At 56.5% G+C, this 20565-nt stretch overlaps 1 protein-coding gene across 3 annotated transcripts in view; it reads right to left on the bottom strand.

Moving 5' to 3' along the window:
* Window positions 1–20312, bottom strand: part of PDGFRB (platelet derived growth factor receptor beta) — a 40619-nt gene extending 20307 nt beyond the window's left edge. Inside the window, exons 1-3 of one of the 3 annotated variants that reach the window (XM_027081591.1) lie at window positions 20152–20312; window positions 1485–1530; window positions 91–414 (exon numbers count right to left, since the gene is read on the bottom strand). In XM_027081591.1, the coding sequence (XP_026937392.1) occupies window positions 91–414; window positions 1485–1524 (364 nt within the window). In that variant the 5' untranslated portion in view covers window positions 1525–1530; window positions 20152–20312. Of the gene's footprint in view, window positions 1–90; window positions 415–1484; window positions 1531–17495; window positions 17974–20151 lie in introns of those variants that run through there. The other 2 variants (XM_027081590.1, XM_027081592.1) reach the window with 2 other exon arrangements.
* Between the last annotated feature and the right edge of the window lie 253 nt (window positions 20313–20565).

The raw sequence follows: 20565 nt of genomic DNA, 5'->3' as shown, positions 1-20565 counted from the left end.
ATATCAGTAAGGCACTTTCTGAACTTCCCCCAGATGCCTGCAGTTGAGAAGAGGAATAAGGGAGTGAGTACACAGGCCGGGGGCCCTCACCTGGCACAAAGATGTAGAGTCGTTTTCGCTCGCTGGCCTCCAGCCCATGGGAGCCTTTGTAGGTACAAAAGTATTCTCCTGTGTCTAGCCCAGTGACATTGGTCAGTGTCAGCACGCTGGAGAAGGTGCCGTCCTGGCTCGTGGTCATTTCCTGTGGGGGCTTCTGGGACATCCGTTCCCACACCACTGGAGCTGGACCCGAGCAGGTCAGAACAAAGGTGCTGGAGAGATTGAGGACAAGCTCTGGCCCCGGGGGTGTGATGACCAGGCCCCAGGAGGCCCGTGGTCCCAGCAACAACAGCAAGGGCAGCAACAGCACCTGGCCTTTGGGAGAGGAGACATCAGGGCACAAGAGCATGAGCACCTCTCCCCACAGCTGACCCTGAAGAACACACCTCCCTAATCCACAGAGAACACAGACTGGAACCCATGGCTCTGAGACCTGCTTGCCCGGGGCCTGGTCTCCAGGGACTCCTTCTGGCCTCCTGGCCTCTTGACCTCAGTTCCTAGAGACCCCCAGCCTTGGAGTCTTTCTGCAGTGCAACTTTCAGGCTGCAGGCATGTTCTCTCAAAGGCATCAGGAAATCCTCGGGAAGCAATTCCCAGGCCTCCAGTTCCTGCATTACTTCCCAGGTCACTTTCTGAGCCTCTTCCCTGCAGCTGCCCCAGATGTCCAGGTTCTGCCCCAAATCCCAGAGATGGCCCTGCTTGGGGAAGTGGTGGCCAAGGTAGTCCAGAGTGAGGCAGACTGGGACACGAAAGATACTGAGGCCCCTGGAGGCTGAAGGGGACTGGGGATCGGGGGATGTCAAGTGATTGGTTTCCCCTCCCCTTGCTGACACCCCCCGGGGAAGGATTCTGTAAGCCTCGCCCTCCCCACCCTGGCCCACTTCGGCAGGGAACATGAGGTGAAAATAAGCACCCACTTAGACGGGTGGGTGCCCAGCCGGTGGGTCGGTCATCTTTGGGTGGGCCTTTGGCTGGTCACTGATTGCCTGGAGAAGCCCACCCAGACTTGGGAGCTTACAGTCAATGAGGGGTCCAGGCAGGGAAGGGGAGTCCCCCACTGGAACCAGACTGGCCGGACTAGTACCAACAAGTGCTGACAAGAGATGGGAGACCAGGGTGACTGTTAGGGAACGGGGTGGGGACTGCTGGTGAGGGGACATGGATTTGAGCTGATGTCTCTGGACAGGCAGAGGTCGACTGAGGCCTCCGAGCTGAGAGGTGGGCAGTGGAAAGAGGCCTCCACTGAGAGCAACTGGAAAGGCAGGGAACCGGTCAAGAGCAGAGCAGTGCCCGGGCCCTGGTGCTGGCATGCACCCCCTCGCCGGCTCCAGATCCCACTTAGGTGGCTCCCCAGGGCCTTCTGCCCCTGCCCCGAGTCTACCTACCTTCGAGGACAGGAGCTCGCATGGCACTCGGAGGCCGCATGGTATCCTGCAGAGTTAAACAGGGGTCAGGGCCCAGAGTTGCCAGAGGCAGCGCCAGGGCCCCTCTTTGCCTGGGTCCTGCAGAGTAAGCCCCAGCCTGAGCCCCCCAGCCTCTGGATCCCTTGGGCTAAAGTCAAAGGCTACTCAGAGCCCCCTCCAACAGGGCACTCATGCCCAACGAGCTCCCTCCCCTGTGCCGGGCCCATTCACAGGGTGCCTGGACCCTGCTGTGACTCTGCCTCTACCTCCCTGATGGCCTCGGCCGAGACCCCTGCTTCTCCCTGGGCCTTGGTTTCTCTGTATGTATGTGGGGGGCGGGTCTTGGGCTGGATGGTGTCCAGGGGCCCGCCAGCTCTAACAGCCTGTCCTCCGGGTGACAGTTCCAATACCAGGCTCTTATCTGCCAGGACAAATATTTGGGAAAGTGTGATGAAAGGCCTAGGGGAGAAGGAGGGGGTAAGCCAGAACCCGGAGAACTCCCACAGCTCCACAAGCACAACAGGAAATGGAGGCGGCGTTGGGGAGGGAAGCGGGGGCTGTGGAATGTGGGGGGCACCCCCCCCGCACTGGCCCCCTTTACTCAGCCCCAAGCTGCCCAGGGAGGCCCAGGAGGGAGGGGCCGGGGGCTGGGCCCAGGGGAGGCCACCCCGTACAGCACAGCTTCAGCGGTCCTTGGAAACTGTTGAATCCAAAGCCCCCACCCACACCTCCAGGGTCCAGATGGGGAGAGTGAGGCTCTGAGAGGGGAAGAAGTTTACCTGAGGCTACACAGCAGCGCTTGTCCTGGAGGGAGACAAAGGGACTGGAATGATAGAGGTAAAAAGACAAAGACGCCGAGAGACAGAGAGAAAGGAAGCACCGGGTGATGGAGGCAGAGGGAGACAGAAGCAGGGACACGGAGAGAGATGGATCGCACTGCGTGTGTCTTTGCCCTACCCCTGCCCTTGGCAGCCCCTTCCGAGGGTCCAAAATAACCATCGATAGCCAGGCTTGCAAAGGTCTGACTGTAGGATCAACAGGAAGAAGGCCAGAAGTGGGTGGGGGTCATAGAGCAAGAAATGTGGGAGAGACCAGGTGACAAGGCAACCGGGAGAGTGGGGCTCCTGCCTTCCCTGAGTGGCTGCCCTGCCTGGCCCGGCTCCTAAGGCCACACACCGATTGCTCCCACTCCCCTCTCATCTCACCCCTTTCAGTTCCCATGCCGGGGCTGGGATCCGGGTTTGAGCCCCAGCAGGGCTACCTCCTGCACCATCACTGTCTCAGTGGCCTCAGTCTGCAGCTCTCAAAATGGGACAACGGCAAGTATAGCACTTACAGGGCTGCATCTACACATTCGTCACGGGACACAGGCAATGGCCCTGGCTTGGGGTCGCTGGTCTCGGCTCTGCCCAGTGCCCTGAGAAGCTCCCTGAATGAATCTGCTCTCCTTCTCCTCATTCTCCCCATCCCTTCAGACCGGCCTGCCTGAGGGTCCCCTCTCCCAGTTGCTTTAGACTCAAAGCCCCGCCAATCTGAGGCCCCCTCCACGGTGCCCTCCTCTCCCATCCCTCCTGCCCCAGCCCTCCAGCTGGATGCCAGGCCTCTTCCAGCAGGAGGGAGCAGCGCCGTGGCGGAGCCAGCATCCACCACAGAGGCCTATCTGTCCCTCGGTGGGTGCCCCTCTGGATCCCCCCTTCCTACCAGAGATCTCGGCCAAAGAAAATCGTTAGCAGCGGAGGCTGGGGGAGGGGGTCATTTCAGCCTCCCTGCCCCTCCCCTCCTGGCCTCCCTGGCTGGCCACACTGTTTATTATTCTAAAGGAGGAATTTGGTCGGCTGGCCTGGAGATGGGAGGTCACGGCAACTAGGACTGGCCTGGCTCTGGAAGGCTGTGGGCCGGGCCTCTGGGCGGGCAAGCGGCCTCCCCCACCACCCCCGACCCTGGCTTCTCTCCTGCTAGGCCTGGCGCTAAGGGGGCTTAGAGTCCCTGAGACTCTGAGCTTGGAGGGGCCTTCTTGAACGGGCAGCAGAGGCCCAGAGACGGACAGAGTCATGGCCCAGTCACACAGCAAAAAGACGGAATCAGGCTGCAGGGAGAGGATGGGCTGGGCACAGGAGCTCAGGGAGAGTGCAGCCACCTTCGGGAGAGTATGGACAACCAGGGATCTTGGACTGGCTTCTCTCTTTATGAAATGAGCATTTCACATGGGGCTTCAGACCTACTCTGAGACTGAGTGTGTCTCCAGCCCTCTCTGGGACTCAGTTTCCCCATCCACACAGGGAGAGGTTTGGATGGGTCATCTCAAAGAGCCATCGTGCTCTAAAACTGCCAGAGAGAAGATTCTGGTCACTATTATTCCTGCCGGGGTGGGTTGGGGACACAGGGACTGATGGGAGGAAGGGCAACATTCCTGAGGCTGACGTAGAATAGGAATCCATAACCCATCTCATTCCATGGATTCAATCCCCTGACGATTTGGTCCCAGATTTGCTGTGTGTACTTTGACAAGTTGCTTCCGTCTCTGGACTTCAGTCTTTCAGGTGACTTCCAGACAAATAAACGGGTGATGTGGACACTCAGGAGGTGGCAGGGGGAAGCGTGGTGTGGGCCACAGGCCGGTGGACTGGGAAGAACCAGAGTGGGGCTTGGGACATGACCTCCTGGGCCATCTTGGATGATTCCCTGACACCCCCAGTTGTCCATCCAATGCCTTATAGACTTCTGTGCTTCCCAGGGGCTGCTGTATTTCCAGCCGACCCCAGGTGGCTGATATGGGGGTGGAGGACTTGCCTGTGACCACTCCCCTTCTTCAGGGGCAGGGCTGCGCTCCAAGGAGGAACCACCTGGGACAAGGTGGGTGTCATAGTCAGGGAGGAGGCATGCCCCTTCCTGCCACACTCTCCTGCCTGGGGAGGCCCTTGGAGCAGAGAGAGGGAGGGGACCCTCGGAGATCCCCCCCTTCGCACATGAGGCGAGTTCCCGTGATTCCTCCTATTTTGGCCAGATTGGGGGTATGGAGGCCCAAAGATGAGATAATTGCCCAGCTCCTCACAGTGAGTCAGAGGGAACCCCTCCCTTGGTCCAGGGGAGAACCCCAAGTGAGCAGAGGACCGCAAGCCCAGGAGAGCAAGCGTGCTTGAGGAGTCACTGTGAGAGCCCCAGCCTTCTCTCCTTCCTGCTCATACAAGCTTCCACTCCTTTCCCACCGCCTTAATCTAAATAAATCCAGTCCATCTTGGCCACATCCGCTAGCAGCAGCTTCCCTCCCTCGGGGTCCCGAGGCTCCCACGACACAGGCAGGCCGGGGGCGGGGGTGTGCTGCATGGCTGCCAGTGGGGAAGGCTTGCACACGGAGAGCACGTGCACACACAGCACAGGCTCCTGCCTACGCACTCGTTCACACACTGCTCTGAAACACACCCGTGTGCAGCGGGCCCTGCGTGTGCCCAGCCCTCACGTCGGCACCGGACACGTGCACGCCCACACGTGCACACACGCAGCTCCACGGTGCCCAGACTGCAGCCTCTGTGCTCTCCCACGTGCCCATGTGAGGTGCGCACATGCGCGGCAAGTCACATGTATACCCGGCACAAGCAAAGCTGTGCACATACAACACACACAGAGCACGTGCACACGGTACCCCGAACTCACCTGAACACACGTGCACATGCGGGCACAGACAAGCCACAGATCCGACACGTGTTGTGTACTTACTGTGCCAGGTGCCGTTCTGAGCACTTGACATAGATCTACTCACTTGTTCCTCAGACAACACTATGAGGTAGATACAAGGATCGTCCCATTTTAGATGGGGAAACTGAGGCAGAGAGAGCTTATGGAAGTTGCCTAGGAACACAGAGCAGAGACTGAGCCAAGGCGGACTGCTCTGCCACCATTACTCTGTTTACTGGGTTTGGCTGGGCTGAGGCCAACGGGGACTGATGGAAACAGACCGGACTGAGATTTATCCAGCCCAGAATGACAGGACTTGGTGATCTGATGTAGGGGGGCTGGAGAGAGAGGTACCCTGAGCCCCACCCCTATGTCTGGCTTAGAGTACTAGCGGGCAGGAGTGCGTGTGTGCTGGGGGCACAATACCATCTTCTGAGATGAGAATGTGGCGGAGGAGAGGGTTTGGGAGCTGGCACTGATCTAGTTTAGAATTTAGAGGGGCTGCGTATCTGAGTGGACAGAGGGACACTCAGTCTGGAGGTGGGGAACAGGCTGGGCAGAAATAGCAGTGAAATGGGGGTGGGAGGAAGCCCTGCTTCAGGGAGAAGTGGGTGCTTGAGGCCAGCAGTCTTGGGCCAGGGATGCTCTGAATAAACAAGATGCCAGAGGGAGGAGGAGGCCCGGCCGTGGGGTCAGAGTCTTGGAATGTCAGAGCTCCGAGGCCCTCAGGAACCAGCTATCGGATCCAGCCCCCTTACCGTGCCCCACTGTACAGATGGGGAAACTGAGGCTTGGAAAAGGACAGGGATAGGTCTCAGTGTTTTGACCTAGGCAATCCTGGGCTCAGTTGACCAATGGGGCACTGAAGCACACCTGACTGGGCAGCCCCTGCCTCCAGCCCCGGCTCAGATGTGAGGCTGGTGGCTCAGGGCCTAGGGTTCAAACCACAGCTGCTGCTACCTCCCTCCCCACAGGATACTGACCCCCCTTGCCACACACAGACCTTTATATCACCTTCCCTGCATTGTCCCAGCCTGGCGGGGATTGGAAACAGACTCAGAGGAGGTGACTTGCTAAGTTGCTGGCAGAAGGGGGGACACAGACTCCGGTCTCCTGCCTGGTGGTCTAGTCCTCTCTCCTCCACACCACAGACACTTCACAGCTCCTGACACAAACTTTGGGGACAGATCCCTGGCTGAGAGTAAGGGATGTGGGTTCTAGCTCAGCCCTGTCACCCTGGTCCTGCCCCTCTCTGAGCCTCAGTCTCCCCATCTGTACACAGGGTGGGCAGGGCTGTCCTAGGAACACTTCTGGGGCTGACATGGTGTGACTCTCAGGACCCTGCTCTGGAAGAAGCTGTGCTGAATTAGAATGCTGGGGTGGGGGTAAGGTGCGGGGGAGGGGCCCTAGCCAGGATGTCATGACTCAGCTCGAAGAAGGCAGCCAGCCCCAGTCCTGGGCGTGCGTAGGGGCAAGAGGCATCTGGAGCTGGAGACTGAGTCTTCCCGCCAGCGGTTGGGAAAGCACAAGAGTGATGGCAGAGAGTGTGGCCCACGTGGGCTTACCCCAAGTGGGCTGAGTTTTAGGTAGAATCTTGCAACACAGGTAGGGGAACCCCATCCTGGGAGCCAGGGAGGAGAGCAGTTTCCGTTGGGTTGGGAGATAGTTACGGGCTGCGGATAGAAAGCTGGGAAGGGGCTGAGGCTATGCGGCTCTCACCTGCCCCTCTCCATCCGATGCCCCTTCTGCTGCTAAAGGTTCAGCACTCCACCCTACACACTGAATCTCCCCACAGACCTCAGGATCACATAGAGGTCAGAGAGGGTGTGCAACCTGCCTCAAATCACACAGTGATGCAGCTTGATCACCCAGGCCCAACTCTCTGCCACGCTGCTTCTAGACCCAGAGGACCTTCCTGCTTTCCAGGTACCTATGAGGTCTCCCAAACAAAGCAGCAGAAGTCAGCTAAGCTGGGGCCTGGCATGGGATCCAGCTGTTCTGGAAGTCCAGGTGAGTGGAAGGACAGTGCTAGTTCCATGGACCGTCAATCTGATGCCCCTACCCCTGCCCCCTCCAGCAGAAACTTGGTGGCCTCTGCCTGCCCCATTGTACCGACCCCTCCCCTATCACCTCCAGTCTGTCCCCTCCTGCCTGTTCTCACACCCTAACCAGAGGAACATTTCTGAAATCCCCATCTGACCATGTCCTTCCCTGACACTTCCATGTCACTCCATCCGCCCTCAGTAAAGGCCAGCTTCTTAGCCCAGCCTTTAAGACCCTTCAAGCCCTGGCCCTGCTGACAGACGGCTCATCATGACAGAGGGGGGAGGATGCTGTCCTCCCAGCTCCCCAGGGGCCCAAGTGAGGCTTCCATGCTCTTGTCACTCACTCTGTGCTCCTGTCCCCAGGAGGCCTCCCCAGGGACACAATGGAAAGAAATGACCTATTTTCTGGAAGTTCAAAATAAGACGAAACATCTGTCTGGATCGGAGTCAGGCTGATAAAGAACGGGCTGATCCCCCCAGTCCGAGCCCCTGCTCCTGCACACCCCCTCACCCGCACTTGGGGGTAGGGGGAGCAGGCCAAGCTCCTTGGAACAGTTCATGGGAAAGCGCTCAGTGTGTGCCTCACGGCCGCTGGGGGCCCAGGGGAGGGGGCCTGGGTCCCCACACGGGCTGGGAAGCGGCCCTGAGAAGGAGGTCAGGGAGGGAGGGAGGCCCACTGCACACGGCTGTCCCCCCGCCTGCCGAGCAAGCACTGCTTGCCTCCCCCGGCGCCTCGCGGGCCTCTCTGTTCATCCCCATGGCCACTCCCCGGCCCATAGGGCCTGGCTCTGCCCAGGCCCAGTGATCCCTGGACTAGAGTCCTCTGGAGCCCAGCTAGGCCCCAGTGGCCCCTTCAAAAAGGAACAAGGACTTAGAAGGCCTTGAAAATAACAACGAGAAGAAGAACTACCTATGATTTAGTTCTCATCACCCAAAGCCTGGGCTAAGGCCTGAACGTGAATGATCTCAGAACAATCCATGACATCGGTGTTGCTTCCGCATTTTACACACGAGGAAAGCAAGGCACAGAGAGGTCAAACCGTTTGCCCAACGATTTCACCAGTCCTGGAGCTGGTGCTTGACCCTGGGCAGACTGACAGCACACAGGCTCAACACTCATATGACAGCCTCTCTCAGGCAGGAGGCAAAGATGTCAAGCTTGTGTCTGGCACACAGTACGAGCTCAGTATACAATTCACCGGGTTTATTCTTCCACCCTCTGTTTTCCAACCTCTCCTTCAGTCTCCTTCAGCCAGGTGAACCTGGCAGGATAAGCGGGGAGGAAGTCACACCATCTTTCACAGAGCCCTTTAATCTTAGGGCTGGGAGGGGCTGTAAGTCCTCCCAATTCACATCTCCCCCACCCTTTCTGCAAACAAAGGGGTTGTCCAGCCTCCAGCTGCACACCTCCCATGATAGGGATCTCACTACCTCACCCGCAGCCCATTCCATTCTCGGACAGCCCAGGATCCTCAGAGGTCAGACTATTTGAAAATTTTTATTCCATCGAGCACAATCTGTCTCATCGTATCCTCTACCCATTGGTCCTGCTTCCATTCACCAATGCCAATGCCCTCCACCCTGCAACAAGGATGTTTTTCTTCCCATTCATTTTTCTGATGCTCCCCAATCTGAAAACAAACAAAAGCCCTTACTAATTCAGAGCCAGGCACTCTGCGAAATGAGATGACCTGGGGGTTTTGTTTTAGCCTCACAACAATCCTGTGAGGAGGATACAATCAGTATTCCCATTTCACAGAGGGGGAGACTAAGTCTCAGAGAGGTATGGCAACTTGCCCAAGGTCACACAGCCGATAAGTAATAAGCCAATGATAAGCTGGGATGCAAACTCAGGCCCTTCTGACTCCAAACCTGTATTCTTCACTGCTCTGCTAGACTGCCTAGCTTCTGCCCAGAAACAGGTCTGATCACAGAGAAACACTCCCACATGGGTTCACCCTAATGGGGTCCACACGGAATCCAGGCTCTCAGGGATGAGGGATCCTCAGAGGTTACAGTCCTGTCCCTCCCTCACTGAGGGGCAGAGTGAGCAAGGGATCTACCCCAGCTCACCCAGGAATTTGGAAGTCAGGTAAGGGTAGAACTCAGGACCTTTCTGCGACGTCACTGCAGAGTCTGAGGGTCAGCATCCAGGCTGAGGAGAGGAGTCTCTGCTGAGGACAGCCTGGGGCTGGCAGAGGCAGTGCCCAAGCAGGTCTCTGGTCTACCATGAGGCCTGTCCCAGACGCCTCCGATAAAGAGCATCCCGGTAGTCAGGCTAGGTGGGTGGTCAGCTCTGCCACAGGCCTGCTGCGCTCAGGGTCCAGGCCTGCCCCTGCTGAAGCTCCAGCACCCCTTCCACTGTTCACAGAGGGCCTGGGGGCCTCTGCAGCTGCAGAGTTCCAGGCCTCCACCATCCCTCGGCTGCCCTCCCTGAAACCCGCCCCCCGCAGCCAACCCCCAGTCTCATCTCCAGCCGGTGCCATGGCAACGGGGAGCGTCAGGCCCTGGCAGCCAGAGGAGCCCCTGAGAGGGGTCCCAGGCTGAGGCTGGGGAGGGGGGGGGCGCAGCAGGCGCAGACAAGCAAACCTTCTGTTCCCCTGGCTGCTGCCAGCCCGAGATCAGCCCTGGGCCGGGGTGGGGGCCACACATAAAATGGTTCTCAGAGCCAAGTGGGCAGGGGGCAGGCCTCGGCCATTCAGACGGACCCACCAGCACGCGGCCTTCCCCCAGCAGCCCAGAGCCGGCACATCGGGCAGGGCAGCTAGCTAAGGAGAACCTGCGTCTAATTGCTGCCAGTTACGGAGCATTGAGATTCCCCTCAGAGCCCTCCTGGGCAGCAGAGCCAGAGGGGAGAAAACGCCCATGTTTCACTCCCCCTGGCTTTCCCAGCATCTGTTCTTTCACCCCTTCCTCTAGTCGCTCACCCCGAGTCTCCCACTTAACTGTTACTCAGCCTCCCTGTGCCTCGGGTTTCCCATCTGTAAGTCAGGGCTCGTCATCGAGTTGTCAAGGCCTTTGAATGAGTTAATACAAGGAAAATACTCAAAGCAGGGCCTGGCACACAGCCCTCGGCCAAGTCAGTGGCCATGTGACTGTTCTTCATTCACTCACGGGAGAATAAGTCACTCACTCATTCACTCACTCGCTGGCCTTGAGACCCTGCTAGGCTAAGCTTGTCAGCAAAGGATGCATGTGGGAAATGGGGTGATGGGAAAGCCAGGAAGGGTAGCTGCAGTTGTTACTGGTATTGTCAGCAGGCTCAGCTTGGGTAGGGTCGGGTCTCCTCCTGGCACACTCAAGGATTTAAAGGCCAACCCAGGACCAGAACCCAAGTCTAATGACTCCCAGTCCACTGTCTGCCAACCAGCTCTTTCTTCTACCTTTGTTTTGGCCTCTTAGTTTGATTTTTCACAAATGAGGAAACCCATCTAACGATTTGGGGGATGTCTTCAAGTTCCTCGTATGGGATTAGGCATACAGTAGGTGCTCGATAGATGCTTACCCAGCATGAGAGATCAAATGGCTGTGTAGAGTCAGCTCTTCCGGTCCTCAGCTGCCCCCTAAAAACTCAGCACTCCCTGGGCTGGGAAACTGGGATAGGCAGGCGATGGTGACCCTTGCCCTCCAGGAAGGTGATGGGACGGGCTGGTGAGGGGGCAGCACAGACACATGGGACCCTGATGCCAGCAGGCTGTGCCTGACGCCTCCCGGGGCAGTGAAAGCACATGGAGGGGCTCAGCCAGGCCGGGGGCCGCAGTCCCAGCTAGAAGCCACTTAATCCAGGTCAAAGTCCCAGTTCTACTACCTCATAAACATGTGACCTCTCTGAATTTAACTTCCCTGAGTCCCAATTTTCTGGAAAACAGCAAAAGAGATATCCTTTTCCATTGCTGTGAGGGTTAGAGATGATGATGAAAGGCTCCTGAGGTATAACAGGCGCTCAGTAAATGGTAATTATTATGATTATAGGACGAATTCAAGCGGGGAGAGGGTGGCCTTGAGTTGGGTTCTGTGGTGGACGATGCCAGGGAAGGGTATTCCACAGAAGCTCTGCGTGAGCAGTTAGGGAAGGGGGAGATCACGAGGCATCCGGGTGGTGGCAGAGAGAGATCTGTTAGGCTAGAAACTGGGGCTCTTCAGCAAAGAGGCAGGGGATGGGCAGAGAAGAAGGGCAGAGGCCACTCTGGGAAAAGTTTGGGGTGCTGAGTAAGGACTTGGGCTCTGCCCTGGAGGCACTGGGAAGCCACCTTGTCAGGGTATTGACAGTGAGAGTAGGGGGCTAGCTGCTGGTTGGGCAGTGACAATGGTGCAAGTCCAAGCCCTTATGGGGATGGGGGGCCTCCACAAAGGAGAGTGACGGGAGTAGGTTGGCATTTTGTGGGAGGCCGTGGATTAGAATGGGGACAGTGGAGGCAGTGAGACCAGTCTCAGGGATGAAGCCATCTCAAACCCAGCCTGAACTCCCTGGCAGGACCAGCTATATAATTTGCGGGGCCAAGTGCAAAATATAAATGCAGGGACCCTTGTTAAAAAACTATTCAGCATTTCAAGGCAATGCTAGGCCATTCTAAGCGTGGAGCCCGCTGTGACTGCACATGCTGGACGCTCCTGACGTCACCCCTGCTCCCTGGACTAGAGGGGAGGCCAACTGTCTGTCCATCCATCCATCCATCCATGCAGGCATCCACCAACCTGTTTATCCATCTCTCCCCTACGCTTATTTATCACTCTTTCATTATCCATTCAGCAGAAAGGCCCCAGCCTGGGGGCTGATAAGGACACAAATACAGTTAAGACAGGAGTAGCCCACGGTCCACTGAGTCACACCTGAGCCTTTACCTTTAGGGCTTCAGTGACAGGTTTGTAAATCTGAGCCCTGCCCTCTGCGGCTGACTCTGGAACTTGCCCCCCCCCCCCCCCCCCCGCCCCATCCATGACCACTTAGGCTCAGCCTCAGGAGTGGAGAAGCTAGAAGAGGACGTGTCACAGCTCTTACGGTTCCACTTCCCAGAACAGAAGGTAACCAGGGCAGCAACATGTGAAATACCCGCACAAAGGCTGGCAGGAGCTCTCAGGGGCTAAGAACGGAGCTGGATGGAGCCTCTGGGGTCACTGAGCTGTCCCCTTGCCCCCCACCCCGTCACTTTATGTAAAAGGAAATTATGGCCAGAATGGAGAAGTGATGTAACCAAAGGCTCCGTGGTCCACAAGACTACCCAGAGGGTTTCCCATCCCTCGTCGGGATGGTGCTGCCCCTTTTCAGCCAGAAGTCTGCCCTGGGGCCTCACCCCGGGGAGAGCTGGAGCCTAAGCCCTGAACCACAGAGGTGGATGGTGAAGATTCAGCGCTGGCACAGAGGGAAGTCCAGACCTGCAGGCCGGGTCCCGGGCTCAGTGCTATCACTGACAACCTGTAGGACCCGAGGCACGTCCCTCCTCTTCTCTGGACCTCAGTTTCCCGTGCATATAGTAAGGAAGTTGAACACAGTGATTCCCATAATCCTCTTCACTTCTGACCTTCAGGAACCATCTGACCGGCCTGGCCCTGCTGCCCCTACCTCCCAAGCGACAACCCTTTCCATCACAGGGCAGAGGAGCTGGTACCTCTGGCAGATGAAAGGTTCTGGACACCTGAGACATTAAATAGCTCTGATCTGAAGCGAGGAGAAGAGAGGGTACTAATGCAGTTAAAGCAATACACTTTGATTTTCAACCTCCTGCACTAGGCTGGGCTGGGGCGTCCCAGAAAGCATCTGGGAAAGGCGGATCCTGGGGTCACGGCCTGGGGGGTTCAGGAAGCTCTTTTGCCTGAGGGTTCTGGGCCTGAAGTCTTGGGAGGGGCTTCTACACTGGAAACAACAGTGTGTGAATTCCACACTCCTCCCATTAGAGGTGGGTCTCTGCATCCATTCCCTTGCCTCTGGAGCCCATCATTCATTCATCTACCATGCGCCAAAGCCTTGCTTCCTTTTGAAATCATAGCCTATGAAGTCCGAAAATCAGCAAAGGGTCACAGCATCCACACATACCCCCTCACGGGCAGTCCTCCTGACCCTCCTTCCTCAGGATCCCAGGAAAATAGGGCTGTGGGCACTGGGAAAACACGACCTCAGAGCTCCCCAAGAAACTGAGTGCATTAACAGGCCGCTCTGACTGTCAGAAGGTCCCTCCTCCTTGTTACAGGGCACCGTTTTCCATTAGAGGTCATCGATCCTGACCACTTTCTGTAATGTGTAGAAAAAGGGTAAGAAAAAACCCTTTCACTGTGAAGTTAAATATGCATGATCCCTGAGTACACAACAGAGCTTGTGCAACTGCCCATCTGGGCTGGTGTGGCTTGGAATCCTGGAATTGTTTTAGGGCTGGAAGGAGCTCAGAGATCATCTTGTTCAAACTCCTTGTTTTACTGATGGGAAAACTGAGACCCAGAGAGGGACTGACTCACCCACAGTCGCACAGGATGGGTTCCTGGGTCTGATGACCACCTCTGGAGCTCTGAGGGGCACCACAGCTGAGATCCAGAACCCACCCAGCCTCTCAATCGCGGACTCTGGAGTCAAAAACACCCGGTTTAAATCCTGGCTCTATCGCATCCTGGCTGTGGGACTTTGGGCAACTGACTTAACCTCTTAACCTCTCTGGGCATTTCTTCATGTGTAAAATGGAGAGTTTATATCCACTCCTCGAGGTGGTTTGCGCTGATTAAATTAGTTCAGCAAATATTAAGCACTCACTGAATACCAGGCCTGTTCCAAGCGCTAAGGCATACAGCAGTGGACTTGACGGTAATGGATGTAAAGCACAATGAAAGTGCTCAGAGAGGGCTGGTCCCAGTTCTGTCATCCCGCACACGTGGCTTCCCAGTTGAGGCATTACAAGCTCTGATGCTGGGGAGACATGGTGGAGGGTTGCGGGAGCTGTGGAAAACAGGGCAGGAAGATCTCCCCCTTCCAAGGGTCCACTGCCTGCGGGGTTCTGAACCACGTGCAAGAAATGGGGTGAGGGGGTACCTTTCAGGAATGTCTGGGGCCTCTCTCATTCCTTCCTCCCTCCTCACCACTCAGCAGCCTGTCCTGAGCAAAGCACCCAGAGTCCCCTCCTTCAACCTAGAAGGCAGCTGGTCTCAGAGCCAGACTGTGCCTGGAGGATAGAGTCGAGCCTTTAGCACACCCGTGGTGCCCAGGTCCCTTCCCTTCTGTGGGCATAGCACTTCGTGAGGTGCAGACCAATTTCACAGCCAGGTCGCCCCGTGCAGGAGGCGGGGAGCGCAGCTGCTCTCTCTTAGCCTTTGGCATTAAGTCCAGCCCCAGGAGATGCAGGAACTCTGCTAAGCACCGTATCTGTATTATTACTATGTGGACCCTGCATCCCACCCTACTGCTCACAGAGGAGGGGCCTGACGCCCAGAGAGGCAGAGCGCTAGCCCAGGGTCACACAGTCAGCCAGACCAAGGGGGGCTCATCAGATGACCAAACCTGGTGTTGTTTACCCACCGTGCCCACTGCCTTCCAGATGCGGACGCAGCAAGAAAGAGGACGTGGGGGCCTGAGGTTGGCCACACAGTGGATTTGAGTCGAGCCAGGACCAGTGCTGGGTCTCCTGACTCTGAATCCACGGTGCTTTCCGCTGCCCCACATCTGTGGGCAATTAGAAGTCTCATCTCTTCTTCCCACAGAGGAGGGAGGGCTGCCCGATCACCACTGAAGGGAGGGGACTCACCAGATGGTCTCCTTCCTCACTCAGGACCAAGCCAGGGCCCGGGTGGACCTGGGAGCAGGTCAGGCCTGAAGCTAATCTTTCTGCTGGAGAAAGTGCTGGAGCCAGGGGCAGGCTCTGTGGGAGGACGGAGACTCTCCGCTCTGACCAGGCGGGCTCCCTGGGAGCAAGGGGGTTAAGTCTTTGGTTTCAGGTAGACCTCGGCCTAAATACCAACTCTACCAACTAACTGTGTGACCCTGGGAAAGTCACTTAGCTTCTCTGAGCCTTGTTTTTCTTGTCTTCAAAACAGGGGTAAGACAATAGCCAGGACATGGAAGCAACCTAAGTGTCCATCAACAGATGAATGGGTAAAGAAGATGTGGCACATATATACAATGGAATATTACTCAGCCATAAAAAGAAACGAAATTGAGTTATTTGTAGTGAGGTGGATGGACCTAGAGTCTGTCATACAGAGTGAAGTAAGTCAGAAAGAAAAAACAAATACCGTATGCTAACACACGTATATGGACTTGAGGACACGAGAAGGGGAAAGGGTAAGCTTGGACGAAGTGAGAGAGTGGCATGGACATACATACACTACCAAATGTAAAATAGATAGCTAGTGGGAAGCAGCTGCATTGCACAGGGAGATCAGCTCAGTGCTTTGTGACCACCTAGAGGGTTGGGATAGGGAGGGTAGGAGGGAGACGCAAGAGGGAGGGGATATGGGGATATATGTATACGTATAGCTGATTCACTTTGTTATACAGCAGAAACTAACACACCATTGTAAAGCAATTATATTCCAATAAAGATGTTAAAAAACAAAACAAAACAAAACAAAACAGGGGTAAGAATACTACCTATTCCAAAAAGCTGTTGTGGGGGATTATAAGGCGTACGAGGTTCCAGGCTCTGTGCCCAGCACAGGGTAAGCACTCCGTGATGGTGACCAACATGGTCTGCATGTCCCCAAGGGCTGTGGATTCAGGGCCCTGATGCCTGGAGGCAGGGGAGGACTACCTGATTTCAGAAGATCTCGTTAGAGGCCTCTGTGCACTTTGGGATCACAGAGGCAGGGGCACTACCCCCCTTGACATATAGGAAAATGTCTGGGGGACGGACACACATAAGGTTCTGGAAAGGCACCTGAAGGAAGACAAGAGGCCTGGGTTCTGGGCTCACCCTTGGGAACACAAGGTCTTCAGTCAGTCCCTCCTCCCCTTCACAACCACATTTTCTCAGCCCCACTGGCCTCCTGGGAACACTGGGGCCAGAACACTAGATGGGGAAGCCTGGGGCCCAAACGATCTCTGATGTGTAAACAGAACACAAACAGAAAGAGAGGGTCAAGCAACAAGGCTCCAGGATGATGGGCGTAGTAAGCTCTTGGAAGACTAGAAGAACGTGGGAAGGCTGCCTGGAGGGGGTAGAATAGGGAGGGTCCTTGAAGGAAAAGGGAAAGTGGTAAGGAAGGGCATGCCCACTGGCAGGATCATGAAGATTCCTTCCGGGAATTCTGGGATTTGACCGTCAGGAACACAAAGCCCAAGTCTGGCGTGATGGGGCAGGGAGGCTACTATCTCCCTGAGCTCTGCCACCTACTAGCAGAGCAGTGTGGTACAGTTTTGTGGCTGCTGTGAGCCTCAGTTTCCTCACTCGTAAATTGGGTATAAAATCAGTCCCTGCCCCTGGATTTGCTGGTGAGCGTTACATGAGATCATGCTTATAAAACACTCCACATGGTCCTGGCATGCAGTAAGGGTCCATCAGTAGCAGCCGCTATTAAGAGTCTGGGCTTTCTATAGGCACCTTCTACCAGGGAGACTCACAGAAGGAATCAGATTCATATTTAAGAAGGACGGAGACAGTGAGGAGGCCTGAGCAGCTGCCTGGGACCAGAGGAAAGGGCCCAGCAGCCAACCCCCTTCTTCACCGAGGGGCCCCCAGATCTGACTGCTAGATCCCAAACCCCCGGCCCAGGCTGCACGACTGTGACTGTTAGGAAGGGCCTGCCATGGCCCCCTCGCCTTCGCACTTTCCCAGCCGCTGGGGGTTTGGAAGGACATCTTAGGAATCTGGAAAATTTGCAAATCCATTTAAATCCTGAGAGGTTGCCTGGCGGCCGACTGGCTTAGAGCCAGACAGATTCTTAGGGACAAGGCTTGGGCCCAGGGACAGAGGCAGTGGATCTGAGGTCCCCGTTCCCTGCTAGGTCCTCTTGCCATGTACCCTCCTGGCCATCTCTCAATTCCCCTCTCACACCCCTCCCAGCTCTCCCCGCCACCCCCCCACAGGCGGTGCTTTGCTTTGGAGGACACCCCCGCCCCCCCGCTTGGCACCCAGAAACCTCTGAGATTTGTTTGATGAGGGCAGGGGGCACCGACCCCAGAAGCAGCCTGAGCAGGAGAGAGCTGGCTCCTCCAGCCCTGATGTCGCCAACAGCCTCCTGGCCTCCTCCCATCTGGTTTGGTTAAAAATATTTTCCATTTTTTGACCTACCCAAGAAGGCGCAGTCTGGGACAAGGGGACAGGACAAGGGGCTGGGGTTCCCTCCTCTTCCCAGCACTTACCTCGCTGCTGATGCCTTCTGAAGTGTGGGCAAGGTCCCAGGCTCTGGGCTGTCACCCCCTCCAGGAAGACCTCCTCACTGCCTACCCTCTCCTGTTATCAGAAAGACTTTGCTGGACCTGAAATTGGGCAGCAGCAGGGTAGGAGGGCAGTGAGGACCTTTGCAGGCTCCCAGAGCCTCAGGAGAATGGCAGGAGTGAGGGGCTACGGGGGTGAGGAGGGGCCTCACTCCCAAAGCATCCCTCTGGAGGAGCAGGGCTGCCAGGAGGGGCCGCCCTGGATCTGTCTGTCTGTATGGTTCGGCACAGGCTGCTGCCGGGTGCCGCTGGTCAGAGGGGCCCGGGCGCTCTCCTAGTCCCTCCTTCTCTCCGGCTCCAGACTGGGCGGGCAGGGACTGCGGGCTGCTGGCAGCCCCAGGAGCTCACACCACCGTGGGCTTCCCTGCCCCCCCTACTTTGGGGGAAAGGCTGCAGGGCGGCCTCTGATTGGCTCAGCTGGGAGAAGGGGGCTGGGGGCGGGGAGGGTGGACGCGTGCGTCTGTTTTCAATTTTAGTTCCCCCTCCCTCTTTCTTTTCCCCCAAGTTTCTTGTTTTTCTTCCTCTTTTCCCTCTGCTTGCTCCCTCCCGTAGCCTGCTCACTCAGGATGTGAGGAGATGTTTAGAAATTCCGCAGCCCACGCCAGCCAGCCGCTGAGTCACTTTTATTAAAGAGTGGCCTGGCCCCACTCACCTGATGCCTGTCTCGGGTGGCAGACTCCCCTTGCCGTGGCACCTGGGGCTGGGTCCCTTCTCTGTGCCTTAGCTTTCCCATCTGTAAAAGGAGCTCTGATAACCTATCCGGTTGATTCCATCGACATTCATTCCTTAAACAAGCTTGTTGAGCACCTACTACGTGCCAGACGATGTGCTGGGTGTTGGGATGCAGTAGTAAGTTACAGTCCCTGACCTCAGGGTACCTAGGCTAGTGGGAGAGACAGTGCCCAGGGAGGGCAGGGGGGCTGAGAGTGCATTCAGAGGGGCACTCGCAGAGGCTTAAGGGAATCAGAAAGGGCTTCTGAGAAAAGGTGACTTGGAAGAGAGAGAAAGCCCTTCTGAGGTTATCAGTCACTTCTCATAAGAAGAAATCAAGGTCCAGGGGTGAATTAGCACAGAGAGAGAAAGAGACATGTCCAAAGTCATCCAGCAAACTTCAGATTTCCAGACATCTTCCTCCATCATCTCAAAATCCCTGGACTACCAAGAAAGAATTATTTCCTCACCGTATAGACAAGGAACCGAAGCCCAGAGAGTGAGATGAGCTTCGCAAACTCACACAGCTATGGCGGAGCTAAAGCAGAACCAGGCCTCATGAGTCACATGGTGGAACAGATACAGGTGATCTGACCCCAGTGGAAGACCCACACTGCAGTGTCAACCGGCCCTCCTGTCCCACCTTCTTCTTGGGTTATCCCTTCCCCATCTCTCATTCATTTTCGAGTGCCTGTTGCATTCCGTTTCCATCCTCTGCACTAAGGTCTGCCAAGGTTCCTCTGGGAGCCCCTGGGCTTCTCACCCCCTCACTTCTTCAACCGTCATTTCCTCGGATCAGAATGTGTCTCTAGTCACAGACTCCTGACCAAGGGCATCATTTTAAAAGGATATAGAGTTGGGTTGTGTCACCCTGCCGCCATTACTGTACACATGGGGAATCGGAGTCCCAGAGAGGGGAAGAAAAGTGTTCCAGGTCACACAGGTAGAGCCTGACTCTGCCCAGAGCTCCTTCCATCCTGCCCTCTGTCTACACCCTTTTCCTCCTGGGCCTCACCCCAGGTTCCTGTTCATGGGTGGAAGAAGGTTGGGATTTCATGCCAACCACGGTAACCTATCTTGCACTCATTTCTTGGTCTTGTCCCAGTGGGGACTGCCCAGCGGAGCATCTGGCTGGACCACACAGAGGGAGAAGTGTTCTCAGACGAGCTCCAGGCAATGTGGTGGGGGCCGTGAGAGCCTCCCAAGAGAGGGGGCCTGGTCCAGCTTGGTGGCAATGGAGTCACAGGGGAATACGGGGGACTCCAAAGACCACAGGGTCAGGCCTTCCTGCCCAAAGATTCCATCAGTCTTGACAACTTCCCTCCAGCCATTTGCCTTGGCCATTCACCTCTAAAGCCTTGGCCCAACTTCTCAGACCAGGTCAGTGGGGGAGAACAAGGAGGCATTTCAACTCCCAGTACCCAAAATAGATAGTCTGGGAGTCAGGAGACCCAGCTGTGCACTTCTTGTGTGGCCTTGGGTAGTTACCATGTCCTATCTGAGCCTCAGTTTCCCCATCTGTTCATAACACGGGTGGACTCTCTGTGCTGGAGGGCCCTTGGGATGCTTTGTCCACAAGTGTCTTAGAGTTGGACTCTAGCTAGGGAGAGGAGGCTGGTGGACCCCAGGGCAAGGGGACAGCTGGGGGCCAGAGATGCAGCACAGAGGGGAGGGGGCGGCCGCTGGTGGCTCCCCTGGGAAGCTGGCGGCTGCCGGTTTCCGGCCAGCCCAGGCATCCGGCTGGCCCATCTGGAATCACTTAGCCCCTACCACCATTAACCCTTGGCAGGCACCAGGACTGTTATGCCTCCTCATAGCTGAGATGGGGTTGGGGGATGCAGAACCCCATGGAACACCACAGGGCACTCACTGAGGGCTGGACAGTTGAGGAAGAAGGGTCATGATTGACAGGGCAGGCTCTGGAGCTGGAGACAGAGCTGGTTTCAAATCCCGGCTTCTGCAGTTCCAAGCTACATGATCTTGGGCAAGGCACTTAAACTTCTCAGCCTCGGTTTCCTCCTCTGAAAAATGAAGATAATTCAAGGAATGACTCGAAAGACTGCTGTGATTTGTAATGCACGCCTCAAGGGCTAAGTACAGTGCCTGAAGTGTTCTTGAAATAGTGTGTCTCCCTCCTTCCAGCTGCAGCCCACCACTGTGTACCCCTAGGCTGAGCTCTCCGCTTGCTGGGCCTCAGTTTCCCCTGTGTACTCTGAAGGAGTGTGCAGTGGGCAGTGCAGTGCCGTCACGACGGGGTGGTCAGCGTGGCCCCCAGCCCCACTGG

The sequence above is a fragment of the Aethalodelphis obliquidens genome, unplaced genomic scaffold (assembly GCF_003676395.1).
Source record: "Aethalodelphis obliquidens isolate GAN/ISIS:26980383/991018 unplaced genomic scaffold, ASM367639v1 scaffold45, whole genome shotgun sequence".
Taxonomy (NCBI): domain Eukaryota; kingdom Metazoa; phylum Chordata; class Mammalia; order Artiodactyla; family Delphinidae; genus Aethalodelphis; species Aethalodelphis obliquidens.
Note: the sequence above shows the minus strand (reverse complement) of the source record. Positions and strands in the feature narration are given on the sequence as shown.